A 14,602-nucleotide genomic window follows, 5' to 3' on the forward strand; every position below is an offset into this window, starting at 1 on the left:
CAGAGAATGTAGAATTTAGAAGGAAAATGCACTTACATTTATGTAAGTGTAAATATTTAATGTATAAAATGTATTTTTAAAATCCATATCCTGTTTTCCAAGGCATCACACCAAGAGTTTCCTGATTTGAAAATAAAATGAAGTCTTTCCATGTATACCATAGAATATATGTGTTAGTACATATTTTAGTAACATGTAAACTAAGATACACCTAACCCTTAAATCTAAAGCTCATTTGAGGGATTTTTGTACATAAACTTTAATTTTTATTTTTTTTACTTTATCATTTATTTTGCATTCTTGGCTGACCTGGAACAGACTGAGGATCCACTGGGCACTGGTGCAAAGTAAAAAAATAAAAACCTTCACCTTTGCCTCTCTCCCTCTAAGGAATACACCTAAGTGGGATGTATCAGATGTGTATAATGGCTGAGTGTGATTGTGGTGGTTCATTCAGTATGATATGTATGTGTGGAGTTCATGGAGTATGATTGTGGGGGCTGGCTGAGTGTGAATGTATGTGGAGTTGGCTTAATGTGCTTGTGTGTGGAGGTGACATTGTCTGATCGTGTGTGGATGAGTGTAGGGTTGACTCCGTGTGTTTGTAAGTGGAGGTTGTATGTATTTAGAAATTCATAAAATATATATATATATATATATATATATATATATATATATATTTATTTTTTTAATCCCTCCCTGCTTACCATTCAGCTGGTAGGTGTGGCTCTGATTCCTGCTGACTGCATTACTGGTGGTCGAGTGAGGGAGCATGTGGTCTGCATCTGTGGTGGGTGCAGACCACATAAATGCTCTCCCTTTCCTGCTCTCAGTGAATTGGTCATAGCATTGCCATAGTAACCTCTCTGACTCAATCACTGAGCGCCACAAGAAGTGTGAGGGAGCACTTAAAAGTGCTGCCTGTGGTAATTTCTATGTCGAATGGCATTATACTAAATAATGCTTCGGTCAGTGACCAAAGCAACCCTGGCAGTTCCGCCACTTAATCCATGTAAATTATTGAAACCTTCACAGTACTATATAATGTATGTGCTCTTGCGGCATTTCTCTGAGAGCTCCTGAGGTGTACTTGGAGCTTCATGGGTTGATGAATTTGCCCAGAACACAGAAGTGTTATGGAGTTTAATGTGTGTGTTTTTAAAATGTTCTTCCTGTGCTACAGCACACACCGTGCTAAACTCTTCAATAGCATTTACTGGGGTGAGAGAAAAGGACACCTCCACTTCTAAAGAAATCAGTCATAATCATAAGCATCAAACTTTGTGCCCTGACCAATACGTGCATATCTTCTGTAATTGAGATCTTAGATAATGCTTCTAAGAATTTAACAGATAAGGGACAAATTTGCTCTCAGTTGACAGTTTAAAATCAAATTAAATGGTAGCTTATTGTCATGTTTCTTATGTTTCTTGTATGTTTGCAATCTGCACATACCTTACGATTTCTTGTGTTTAACAAGCACAGATTTTAAACATAATCTCATTTTTGAGATTTGGGTTTCATATTGCATGGTGGCAGACAAAATTGTGCATTATGTAGAATAATGCCTGAATAATGTCACCCACTGTGCAGTATGGGATTTAAAAAAAACATGATCTGTACCTTGTTATTGCAAATTATAATATTTGTATTTTTTGCAAATTCTTTAGATAGAACAAGTAGGTGATTCCTTGTCATTCTTTGTCCATGTATATTTCTTATTTTGCTTTTATTTCATTGTACAATCATATATATATAATCTACATAATGCTTGATTTTTCTTCTTTTTCTCCTTTTATTTTAATGATGTAACTGTGAATTTAGTTTCTTTTATATTTTCTCATCTGATGATTATTATCTCCTCACTCCTTTGCACTGTATGGCACAGCTGTTGGCCGGGATGATAGCAGAGCCTGCTTTGCTCTCTGAGTACACTATCTTTGCTCTGGACCACACCAGACGGTCCAAACCACAGAGTTACAGTGTGGTGAGTCCATCCCTTTCTGTGGGCAGTTCCTGAAGTGGAGTAATTCTAGACTTGCTTCTTGACTAGACCCTACCCATCTCTTCCCCAGTAGTAACAGAGTACTTGTCTGTAATAGTAGCCCTGCACTAAAACTTTTGCTTTTTCGATGTGGGTTGGTAATTTTGAAAGATTAACATGTTCCTGTCTTAATGTGTAAGTATGTGAGCTTTTTCTTAATGCTTTATTGACAAGTCTATATTGCACAAACTCAGTAAGTCCAAGCTTGCATCTTATTAACCATTTGCATTAACAGCTGCCATAATATTGTGCTCATCTAAAACACAAAGGTAAAACCCAGGTGAATATCCATCTTGTTCCCTTACTGGTGCATGAGCTAATGGCTGCCGAGGAGTTATCCTCCCCATAACTATTATCTATTTTTGATTTAGGAAAGTTTTTTGTTTTTGTTTTATGATTGGTCTTTCCGAGTAAGAGAAGGTTTGTATTCAAATGTTCAAATTCTCGTTTAAAGACTCTCCATTAGATTTATTGGTGCTGTGTGGCAATTAGAAGTGCATGCGCACAACTCTTCACTGCTTCCCGATGGAGAATCATTGGGTTGGTTAAGATCTTTAAGACTGATAATCTCAGCCAGGGAGGCAAGGCAGCCACATGACGAGGGCTTAAAGGTGAGTTATTGAGTTAAATATAATTTTTTAAATGGTAGAACACTAAACACTATAGAGTTAGGAATACATTTGTTTTCCTAACGTTATTGTACTCCTTAAAAAGCTTTGGTATTCTTCCTGATAACATGTTTTAGCTATGTTATTAGAGCCCACAATTTAGGAGTGAGGTAAATTTGGTATACTGAGTTGCTCAGTAACCATCAAGAAGGAGGTGAGGCACATAAGGATGAATAATCATGCAGAATGCTACATAACTTTATTTTTGCTTCCAAAAACTATAAGGCAGAATAATTGGACTTATTGGAGTCAATTATTCAATGCCAGTTAGTGCATTTTTACCCTTTATTTTTTACATTTATACAGTATGTTCTGTTTTTATCCATTAATGTAATCCATTTTCCCATACACTCCTTTGTGTATGTACTAAAACCCCGCAAAAAGTGCTAAAAGCAGGCAGAAATCTGTGTTCTTTCCCTACACTAGCGCTTTCAGCCTATCACTGGCTTCCTGTGTCGTTATAGTTCTTAGTCTAACCATGTTTGAGGGCTGTCTGGACATACAGCATTCAACTGGCTTAGAAACTCAATGCTCTTGCAATGTGATATAATGTATAAAAAATGTAGAGCTGTCTCTTTTGGCTGAAAATCAAATATGCAGCTTGCATTCCTACTGGATATTTCTGGCATGATGCAAAACATGTTGAATTGGTGGAGGGAATGTTTCTGGGGGTGCTATATTTTTTATATGGTTAACCCATTCTTTGTTCCATTTTTAATCTTGTGTCAATATATTGAACAAGCAGAAAAAAACATTTGCATGTTTATGTGTACATTATATATTTTTTTATATATATATATATATATATATATACATTCTAATTAAATGTATTCAGTCCGTTTGTGTTACTTTCAATATTGATAAAAGCTGTGATAGACCCCAAACGCTGTCCGCATCAGATGAATATCTAAAAATTCCTTTAAAAGCTGCAGATCGCCTTTGCAAGCCCACCCCATCTAACCCTGCACAGACTTTTTTGTGGCTGTCCGATTACAGACTTTCCAATGCAGTTTAATAAAAAGTAATTGCAAGGCAGGTACTCTGAGCAATTCCCTGCCTCTTGAATTTAGCTCCACTGAGCTAAGCAGCCAGGAAGTAACAGGACTTGTTGTCTGATTGACCGCATTGGTGGTGTAACAATGTTAATTTATAAACGTGCAATTTTCCATTAATATCTGCACTTTTTGTCAAATTATTAAAAAGGACACACTCTTCACACATTAAGCATTTCAGCAAGCTAAAGGGCGTTATGGGTCTGGAGTATCTCTTTAAACAGTTACTCCATTCAAAAAAACAGTGTATTAATAACCCAAGAAAAAATTATTAAGAATAAAGCATGTACCTTTGATACAGCTCTTAGGCCAAGGTCTCCCTGCATCCCGAGTCTCCCTGCATCCCGAATTACCTCTGGGTCATCACTCCCTCTCACTACAGGGATTAGGATGTCAGAGAGGAAAGGAGGCTTGGGGGGAGGGGGGGGGGGAGGGGGCATGATAGGTGTGCTGATAATAGATGCCAAATATGCTAATTGACATTACCAAGCCTGGAACTCTTGTGTTAATGAGACTGCTGGAGGAGTTACCTGCAAGGCGGAGGCGGCGTTACACATCAGGCGTGAAGATTGCATTTCCTGTATAGTAACCAAAAACAAAAAAACTGAACTGTCCAGTGACCACACAGTATGATAAAAAAGTAGACCATAATACGTCACAATGTTCTTAAAGGTGTCTCTACCTGCATGTAATAAATCACCTTCCCAGGGTACAAAAAATCCCAATGTTACTAAACTGTGAGTTACACTGTATCTGTAACCATGGGAGAGTGTATATATCAGTACAATGTATCCAAATTAATGGTACATAGACAGACTATTAGCAACGTAAATGTTAGGTCTGACGATAAGTAGTATCAAAATACTGAGTAACAAATAGCTAAATAGAATGTAGCAAAACCTCAGCTGTATGCCTGAGGTACAAAAGGAGTAGAGATAGCAGAAATGAAATAAATAGGTAGCTCAAAACACGTGTGTGATAGAGAGAAAATATATATCACTAAAGTCTATTTGCTGTACTGGTAGTATAAATAACTGAAAAATTAGACAGCTAAATAGTGGATATATATAAATCTCTTAGCCCTGTAGGGGCAGTAGGCTGAGCTGGCCGAAACAAGGTATAACTAGCTTGGCTGCAAATCCCTGCTACAGCCTAAAAATAGGTACAATAATGGCAAGTGTGCTCAGCTAGGACGTGCCCAAAGAAATAGTATTAGAGGTCCTCAAGATTCTAAGCTTGCTAGATAATCACGTCTATCTGTCTAAGAACGCTGGTTAGTAGCTAGAGTCCCAGAATCCCGGACCTGTAAGAAGCATATAACTGAAGAACCTGAATCAATTCTAAGGTTCTATCTAGTGCTCAAAAAGTCTACGTCTAGCTAAATCAAAGTGGCAAAGCTTGCAACGAGGAGCTACTTGTAGCTACACACCTACTTGTAGCTCCTCGTTGCAAGCTTTATATACATACATATCCAAATGAACGGATAGCAGTTATATGAGGGGATATTGATACTTGAGGATAAACTACTGTGTAGTGGTCACGTCATCTACAAGACAAATATAACTGTACAAAAAATATAACTATGCACAATGGACAATGTTCCTCATTCTTTAAACAACTTATTGTCAAAGAACATAAAAGGGACTATTACTCCTGAAAAGTCAACAACTGCACCATTTTATGATGATAATAGATGATATTACCAAATATTTTAGCAAAAAATGAACATAGCATTACGATAGTTAAAGAGACATAACCTATAAATCGCAAACAAGTCTAATAAAGCTAAAGAATTCATCAAAAGTAATGTAATGCAGTGTTAATTTGTCTAAGTCAATAGTTAAAGAAACATAGTGAATTATATTTTCTCATTCAGGCCCTTGGGCCAAACTGTGTCAAGGGTTCGAATCCAAAATGTCTCTCGTTGTAGGAGTAACTTGCTGCGATCTCCCCCTCGTAGAGAAGGAGGTATCTGGTCGATGGCCATAAATTTTAATGATGTAAGGGGATGACCCAATGATAGAAAATGTTTGGCCACTGGTAGTTCTGCTTTATTGTCTCTGCACGCTATTCTGATGTTGGAACAATGATTCCTAATTCTCTCTCTAAGTGGTAGGTCCGTTTTTCCTATATAGGATAAACCACATGGACATTGTAGTTTAAATAACGTGATCAGATGTGCATGTGATCCTGTGGCGAATTTTGTAAATGTTGCCTCTATGTGGATGAGAAAAGGTTTTGCTTGGGGTCATGTGGCTACAGGTGACACAACCCAAGCATCTGAAGCATCCCAAATTGATAGTTGTTGATTTGGTGGAGTAGCAATGCACTGGATCCGTTTTAACCAGAAGGTCTCTAAGATTCTTCCCACGTCTGTAGCACATCATAGGAGGACTGTGGAATTCATCAGGTAGAGAAGGGTCATTAGCCAGGATCCGCCAGTTAGATGTAACTGAAGCTTTAACTTTTGAAGAGACAGTGGTGGAGGTAAGGTAGTAGGAAACACTAGCCTACCCGTGTTCTCAGCTTTTGGTTTTGTATTGCTGTTGCATCTGTTCCATGCTTGTTGCAATATTTGATCCTTATACCCTCTGTCCTTGAATTTTCTCCACATCTCCTCTATTTGTTGTTGAGCTACCTTAGGATCCGAGTTGTTCCTGATCACCCGTAGAAATTGGGAATATGGGAGAGATGCTTTAAGATGTTCGGAATGGAAACTGTCCGCATGCAGTAATGTGTTTCTGTCTGTGGGTTTTGTGTAGAGAATGTATGTCAATTGTTGACCCTGTTTGCATATGCGGATGTCAAGAAAGTCCACACTGTCCATGTCTGTAGTAATGGTAAGTTGGATTGGCGTATTCTTTGAATTAATTTCATCGATGCTGTTCTTGATGGAATTCTCATCCCCTTTCCAGACGATCAGCATGTCGTCAATGAAACAACGGTACAGGATAATGTTGTTAGCGTGAGGAATTAAAAGATGTTGTCGTTCAAAGCAATACATGTATCCATTGGCATAGTTGGGTGCCATCGCCGCGCCCATAGATGTGCCCGAGATCTGTTGAAACCGGCTATGTTCGAACCTGAAATGGTTGAGAGTGAGCACTGCCTCAAGAAGTTCCAATGTGTATTCAATTGGAGGTCCTGTATATGATGGTGATTCATTGAGGATACATCGCATTGCTTCAATACCCTCATTGTGGGGTATAGCCGTATAAAGGCTCTTGACATCGCATGTCACTAGAGTGATACTATCTGTAGGTAAGGTGGTTTGGTCAAGAAGTTTCAATAAATCCGGTGTATCTTTTAGTGTGGTTGGTAATGCTTCAATGGTAGTCTTGAATAAAAAATCCAGCCATTTTGCAATAGGTTCAATAATACCTCTATTGGCCGACCTGGTGGATGTTGTAGGTTCTTGTGAACCTTAGGTAAGGTGTACAGTATTGGTGTCCTAGGGTTTTCTTGAATTAGAAATTTAGCTAGGTCTGTGGTAATGTATCCGACTTCGTATCCCCGTTGTACGATGTTTGAAATCTTTTGCATTATTGATGTGGTGGGGTCTGCTGGTAGTTGAATATAGGTCTTAGTATCTTCCAGCTGTGATAGGATCTCTGCCCTGTAATCCGTGTAGTTCAACAGTACAATGCCACCACCTTTGTCCGCTGGTCTTATGATAATAGTTCTATTATTAGTTAAAGATTGGATAATCTCTCTTTCTTTTTTTGTGATATTTGAGTGATGATGATGTTTCAACTCAGTGTGTTTAGTGGATTTTTGTTGTACGTTCCTTAGGAAAGTTTTGATTGAGGCATTAAATGAACCAGGATCAAACTTGCTTTTTGCTTTAAATTGATGTGATGTTCCTTGGGTTTGTGGAGTCCCTTTGAAAAATTATTTTATTCTCAAGGTTCTGCCAAATTTGTAAAGTTAAATTTCACTGTTGAAAGAATCGGGGTAGTTGGTAGGCACATATGAGAGTCCTTTCATGAGGAGTAATTCCTCCTCAGGTTTTAGCTGTCTAGATGATAAGTTGAATATTGGAATCATCTTTGTTGTCTCGGAGGTTTGTGTTTTACTCCAATGGGTTCTGCCCTTCTGGCCGCGTCTGGTATTATGCCTTCTGCTTCTCTTCTTGAGGTCAATCTCGTATGGACCTTTGAAGTGGATCCTGTGTCCACCTCTAAAAAAGCCTCCGTGTTGCTAGAATGTTGTTCTGATTCTGATGTTGATTCTCCTGACATGCGGTCTACAGTAAATTGTCTTGGTTTTCTGATTGGTCTTCTCCTCTGTGCAAAGCAAGGTCTATCAGATTGCCCACTGAGCCATTTATATACTCGATGTTCTTTGTAGTCGCTTTCCACCTTATCCTGTTTCTCACGTTTAAAACATACCCGGTCGGTTTTATAGGATTTGACATTTTGTTGGACTCAAGTTCAGTGATCTTCCTTCTTACTGCAATTAGATCTTCTTTTACGTCTTCTATTATAATTAACATGAGATCCAAAGAACATTTGTTTAAGACTGAAATCCATCTTTTGCATACCTTGGGTTTACTCCGTCCAATGGTGGGTATATTCCTAACCCTAAAACCTTGTGGTATCTGTAATTTGCAATGGTATTCTGAGAGAAAGAGGCCATGCAGGTCTAAATCTGTCTCCTTTTTCTTCAGTCTTAATAGTTCATGGTATATGTCTTTTAATGATGTAGTAGCAGGAAGGTCAGTTGTTGTTGTTTGCCATCTAATTCTTATAGCATCTTCTTCAGAATACTAAAAAGTATCCGCTTGTTCGTCTAGTCCCCCTGCTTGTGACATAAAGTCCTCCATAGCAATAAAAGACCAATGGTATGCAATGTATGAAACCTCCGGTGGGTGAGAAAATAAAATCAAAACAAAATCTTCCAGTCAATAGAACTGGAAGTTTGCAAAGAAATGTCACAAGAATGCCAAAGTCTGCTAGTATCAATTCAAAGTTCCTTTCCAAGGTAAATAGTAAATTCCCGGGTGCACTGCAGGACCCCTGCTTGTAGGGTCCAAATCATAGAAAAAGTCCAATGTGCTTGCACTCCTGGTTCAACTGTAAATGATGCCCGGTGCTGATCCAGCAAAATCCATACATATCCAAATGAACGGATAGCACTCCAAGGTCTTCATAAATAAAATATAACTTTTATTTCATAATAAAATAAAAAATATCAACGTTTCGGCTCACATCTGGAGCCTTCTTCAGGATAAAAACATGACACGTATAGACATCACAGTGCAATATATACATAATGTATAAGTGCTTACCTTCATCATATGCATCTGGAGCAGTGCCTGCCAAAAGCAGCGAGGTGAACGCCGATCAGCCCGCCCTGCCGACAAGATCTGGCCGTTTGTCTCACTGTGCGTATTCTGCGGTTGCTAGGCAACTATTGGGACGCACAGCAAGTTGCCGATCGGCAGTTCGTGCGCCAGGACTGCCAGAGCAATCACTCTCAGCCAGCACAAATATGTTGCTGCTGAGAAAGGCTCACTGCCACCAATGATGCTTATGTGAACGTAAGTGAGAAAAAACATAAATAAAAACCGGCATAAGGATACATAGTATCACAAAACAGAGCATACTGTTGAAAAATGTTTCGATAGTAAAATGATGTCATAGATCTTTTTTGTCTATAAGAATATTTATTTTCCCCAGCCATTTATTGTTACACTATTGCAACCATATGGGCTACAAGTTTTATGCATCTGAAGTTTTATGCTTCTGAAGTTTTATGCTTCTGATGTTCAATACGTCACTTAAAATTAGTGTCACATATTAACCGTGTCATTTTACTATCGAAAATTTTTTCAATGTTTCATTATGTATATATTGCACTGTGATGTCTATACATGTCATGTTTGCATCCTGAAGAAGGCTCCAGATGTGAGCCGAAACGTTGATATTATTTTTTATTTTATTATGAAATAAAAGTTATATTTTATTTATGAAGACCTTGGAGTGCTATCCGTTCATTTGGATATGTATGGATTTTGCTGGATCAGCACCGGGCATCATTTACAGTTGAACCAGAAGTGCAAGCATATTATATATATATAATAATTCTACGTATATATTTATTTCAGAATTTTACATAATTAGGTAATTTTATTAATTACAATTTGCAGGACCTGCCTTACAACTCATGCCGAAAGTAAAGGGAATTTAATTTGCTAGCACTATATTTAACCCTGTAACTTTCCAAGACAGCATAAAACCTGTACATGGTGGGTACTGTTTTACTCGGAAGACTTCGCTGTAGACAAATATTAGTGTTTCAAAACAGTAAAATGTATTACAACGACGATATCGTCAGTGACAGTGAATTTTTTTGCATTTTTCACACACAAATGGCACTTACACTGATGATATAATTGTTGTGATATGTTTTACTGTTTTGAAACACTAATATTTGTGTTCAGCGAAGTCTCCCGAGTATAACAGTACCCCTCATGTACAGGTTTTATGGTGTTTTCAAAAGTTACAGAGTCAAATATAAGGCTTGCGTTTCAGTTTTTTCACATTAAAATTTGCCAGGTTGCCTTTGTACGGTAGCCCAGGAATGAAAATTACCCCCATGATGGCATACCATTTGCAATAGTAGACAACCCAGGATATTGCAAATAGGGTATGTTCAGTTTTTTTTAGTAGCTACTTAGTCACAAACACTGGCCAAAATTTGCGTTTAAATTAGTTTTTTGCATTTTCAAATATTAATACTAACTTTGGCCAGTGTTTGTGACAAAGTGGCTACTAAAAAAGACTGGACATACTCCATTTGCAATACCTTGGGTTGTCTACTTTTGCTAATGGTATGCCATCATGGGGGTAAATATTATTCCTGGGCTACCATATGGTCTCAAAGGCAACGTAACCAATCTGGCGAATTTCAATGTGAAAAAAACTGAAATATGTAACACACTATATTTGACCCTGTAACTTCCCAAAACTCCATAAACCTGTACATAGGGGGTACTGTTTTACACGTGAGACATAGTTGAACACAAATATGTGTATTGTATTGCAGTAAAAGCAAACAGTATTATGACATTCACAGTTAAAATGTCACGTAGAACTAAAAAAATTTAAAAAAATCTTATTTTCTCCTATTTTTTTTATATTTTTTTCATATTAAATTATGTTCCATACCTAAATATTTGATGTTAAACGAAAGCCCTGTTTCCCCTGAATAAAATGATATATAATAAGTGTGGGTGCATTTAATATGAAAGAGGTGAATTACGGTTGGACAGACATGTAGCGCAAATGCCAGCTTTTGTTTACGTTTTGTTTTGATCACAACTTGTACATTTGGCTGCGGTCTTAAGGGGTTAAACAGCAATTGGATAAATACTTGCAAAATCATAACATACAGGGATATAATTTCTAATTAGTGGGGTAATAGCTGCTTGATCCAAGGAGATATATGACTGCCATTTTGAGGTCAAGAAGGGTTTTTTCTTCTAGTTTTTTTGCCATATTGGAAGTCCTTCTTTTGGATCAAAAGCAAAAACATATGCGAGGAAGGCTGAACTTGATGGAAGCAAGTCTCTTTTCCGCTATGTAACTATATAACTACCTGTGAATTGTCCGTGAAGAATTGGATTACTTCTTTTATTAAAACACACGCCACGCCATGTCCTATAAATCACTACTGAGTTTACTAAGAGTAAGCAGAAAATGAACAATTTACCGAAGCAAAATGGTCCAGTAGTTTGGATGACACAAAGCACATGACCCTTGTTTCATTTTACAACCCATTTTCTTGCAACAGCATATCCAGCTCTATAAATAAAACTAACTGGTGGAATGAGTGTTTGGATTTCGGGATAATTTTCCACACTAACATGCCTTCAGTGCTTTATTAGCACTCTGAATTGCCTGTAACAGGAAATGCTGCATGATCATGTTTTATTAACAGTTACAAAGATGCAACATTTTTTTCATTTTTTAAATTAATTTTCTCTTAATATACTAAATATGATATCTTTGTTGGGTGTGGGACCAGGGACCATATTAATAATGTGCAGTTAAGCTTTTAATGGGGGTGTGTGTGTGTACACACGTAAATATACGTATATGTACATATTCATAAAATATACATATAATGCATTAAAGCAGCTGTCACAACCTAGCCTACCTCCCCTCCCCCAAATAACCCCAGTATCTCAAAAAGATTAAAAAATGTAAATACTTAAAATGACTGTTGGAATTTCACTAAATCTGATCCCAGTCTTGTGGGATCTTCCATACACATCATGCTGTACTTTTGCACATACCAGGAGCTGAAACGGGACAGCTTCAGGTAAGTAAAACCTACCTACCATTGCACCCCTTGAGCACCGTCTAGTCTAGCAGTGATGTCAAAGACTGTCTGTCTTTGCAGAATAACTATAAAAAATTTACTTATAATCCTGTGTTTGCATTATATGTATATGAATATATTTAAATGAATGCAATATTATTTTGTATAATGTTTTAATATATTCTACAGTACAATTGGTTAATCAATTGACTATTAGTCAATTAGACTTTTTTGCTAATGTAATGGAAACCAACAAATCTTAAAGAAACAATATCCACTTCATTAGTACCATATTTACTGCTTTTTGTTACACGTATATTTGCATAAATGTACAATCATAGTGCTATTAATTAAAATCTTAATAGCAGTCTTGCAAGCAGTTAACAACCATAAAATTATTTTACTTAAGGCTTCCTTTTAATTCTTCACACAGAATGAATCCAGGTCTGCAGACAACATTAATGGGAATGATCCGACCTCTAATCTGGTGAGTGATGTTTGGAGCCTCTTGGCTCAGCTTTCTCTCTGTTGATGCACTGTTTACAGAATAGCTTGTAAAGGACCATTATAACATACATACTTTTATACCCTTCTCATAAAAGTGTATCAAGTATAGGAGAGATTGAGATTACTGCATTGGTTTTCCACAGACATTTAGTAGGGATCGACCGATATTGTTTTTTTTAGAGCCCATACCGATACCAATAATCTGTGAACTTTCAGGCCGACAGCCGATAACTTACCGATACGATATTCTGTACATTTACCATTTAAAAAAAAATCAAAAAACAATTTCTTCCCAAATCTACTGTTAACTGAACATGTTTATTATTTATTTCTTTTTTTGCAAATCTTTTTTTTTTATTAAGGGAAATGCACAAAATATACATGCCAGTCAGAATTTTATATGTTTTCAAGAATATATGTGTGTGTAGTGGATGCAGTGAGAGTATTTGATTAGTGAATGCAGTGTGTGTTTGTGTAGTGAATGCAGTGTATGTGTGTTTAGTGGATGCAGTGTGTGTGTGTGTGTGTGTGTGTTTGTGTAGTGTGTGTATAGTGAATGCAGTGTGTTTGTGTAGTGTGTGTGTTTGTGTAATGTGTATATAGTGAATGCAGTGCGTGTGTGTGTGTGTGTTTGTGTAGTGTGTGTATAGTGAATGCAGTGTGTTTGTGTAGTGTGTGTGTTTGTGTAATGTGTATATAGTGAATGCAGTGCGTGTTTGTGTAATGTTTATATAGTGAATGCAGAGTGTGTTTATGTAGTGTGTGTGTGTATAGTAAATGCAGTGTGTGTATAGTGAATGCAGTGTGTGTATAGTGAATGCAGAGTGTGTGTGCTTGTGTAGTGTGTGTATATTATGAATGCGGTGTGTTTGTGTAGTGTGTGTATATAATGAATGCAGAGTGTGTGTGTGTGTTTGTGCAGTGAGTGTTTGTGTAGGAATGTTAAGTATGTAAAATGGGGGAGGGGCATTTTAATTTTTTTAAACTTTTTTTTGTTTTTTAAATATTACATTTTTTAAAATTATGTTTTAGTTCCTCCTCCCTGCTTCTTACCTGGGAGGGGGATATGGCATTCCCTGATGGTCCGGTGGCATGGACTGTGCAGATGGGGCACAGCACACTCTTGCTTACCTTCCCAGAAGCTCCCCAATCTAACTCTCGCGGCCTGAGTGCCGCGCGGAGCCTTGCCATGGTAACCCATGGCAACGCTCTGATGTGCGCGGGACTCGCGAGAGTTAGACACGGGAGCTGAAGGGAGCTGCTGGGAAGGTAAGTAAGAGTGTGCTGGGCCCCCCAGGACACTGATGGCGTCCCTGGTCTGCATTATCGGTATCTTTATTGGCAGATACCGATATTGCTGAAAATACAGAATATCAGCCGATAAAATCGACCAGATCGATAATCGGTTGATCCCTAACATTTAGGGTGTTTTTTCCTGACTGAACATGCTCAATGCCATCACCACGATATCTGGCTGTGTTTGTTAAAAAGCTTATTAGACAAGGTTATCATATCATAGTGACAAATGTTGGACATACTTATGGATGCAATGCAAAGTGTTTCGCCATGTTGCATTAGCAACTCTGACCACACATGCCCTTGCACTGAAAATATCTTTGTGAATTTCAAATTGCTTTTATTTATGTTTTTATAAGTGCTCATATAATACTCTTATCCAGAGCACTCTACAAAAAGGAGGCATGCATCATAGGATACATTGATACTAAAGGAGTGGAGAACCATGCCAAGAGATCTATGCCTGCAGCATCTCCTAAAAAGAGTGCATTTCAATTATTTAATTTATATATAGCGTTATCATATTCTGCAGCCCTGTACAATAGGTATGGCATAGGATGTTTGGCATACGAGAACAATACACAAGCTTGCAATTTTAAAATTCACAAAGGAAAGTGAGGGAATTGTGAGTGAGGTAAAGCAAGAAAAGATGTTTGGCATACGGGAGCAGTGCACACGTTTATAATCTAAAAGGACGAGAGACAAAT

General features: G+C 37.6%; 1 protein-coding gene across 3 annotated transcripts in view; it reads left to right on the top strand.

Moving 5' to 3' along the window:
- GOLGA4 (golgin A4) overlaps positions 1-14,602 on the top strand; it is a 151,408-nt gene that overhangs the window by 17,115 nt on the left and 119,691 nt on the right. For 2 of the 3 annotated variants that reach the window (XM_063452057.1, XM_063452056.1), the window contains one exon: positions 12,526-12,579. In XM_063452057.1, the coding sequence (XP_063308127.1) occupies positions 12,526-12,579 (54 nt within the window). Of the gene's footprint in view, positions 1-1,888; positions 1,988-12,525; positions 12,580-14,602 lie in introns of all 3 variants that reach the window. The other variant, XM_063452058.1, reaches the window with a different exon arrangement.

This window comes from Pelobates fuscus, chromosome 4 (genome assembly GCF_036172605.1).
Source record: "Pelobates fuscus isolate aPelFus1 chromosome 4, aPelFus1.pri, whole genome shotgun sequence".
Taxonomy (NCBI): Eukaryota; Metazoa; Chordata; class Amphibia; order Anura; family Pelobatidae; genus Pelobates; species Pelobates fuscus.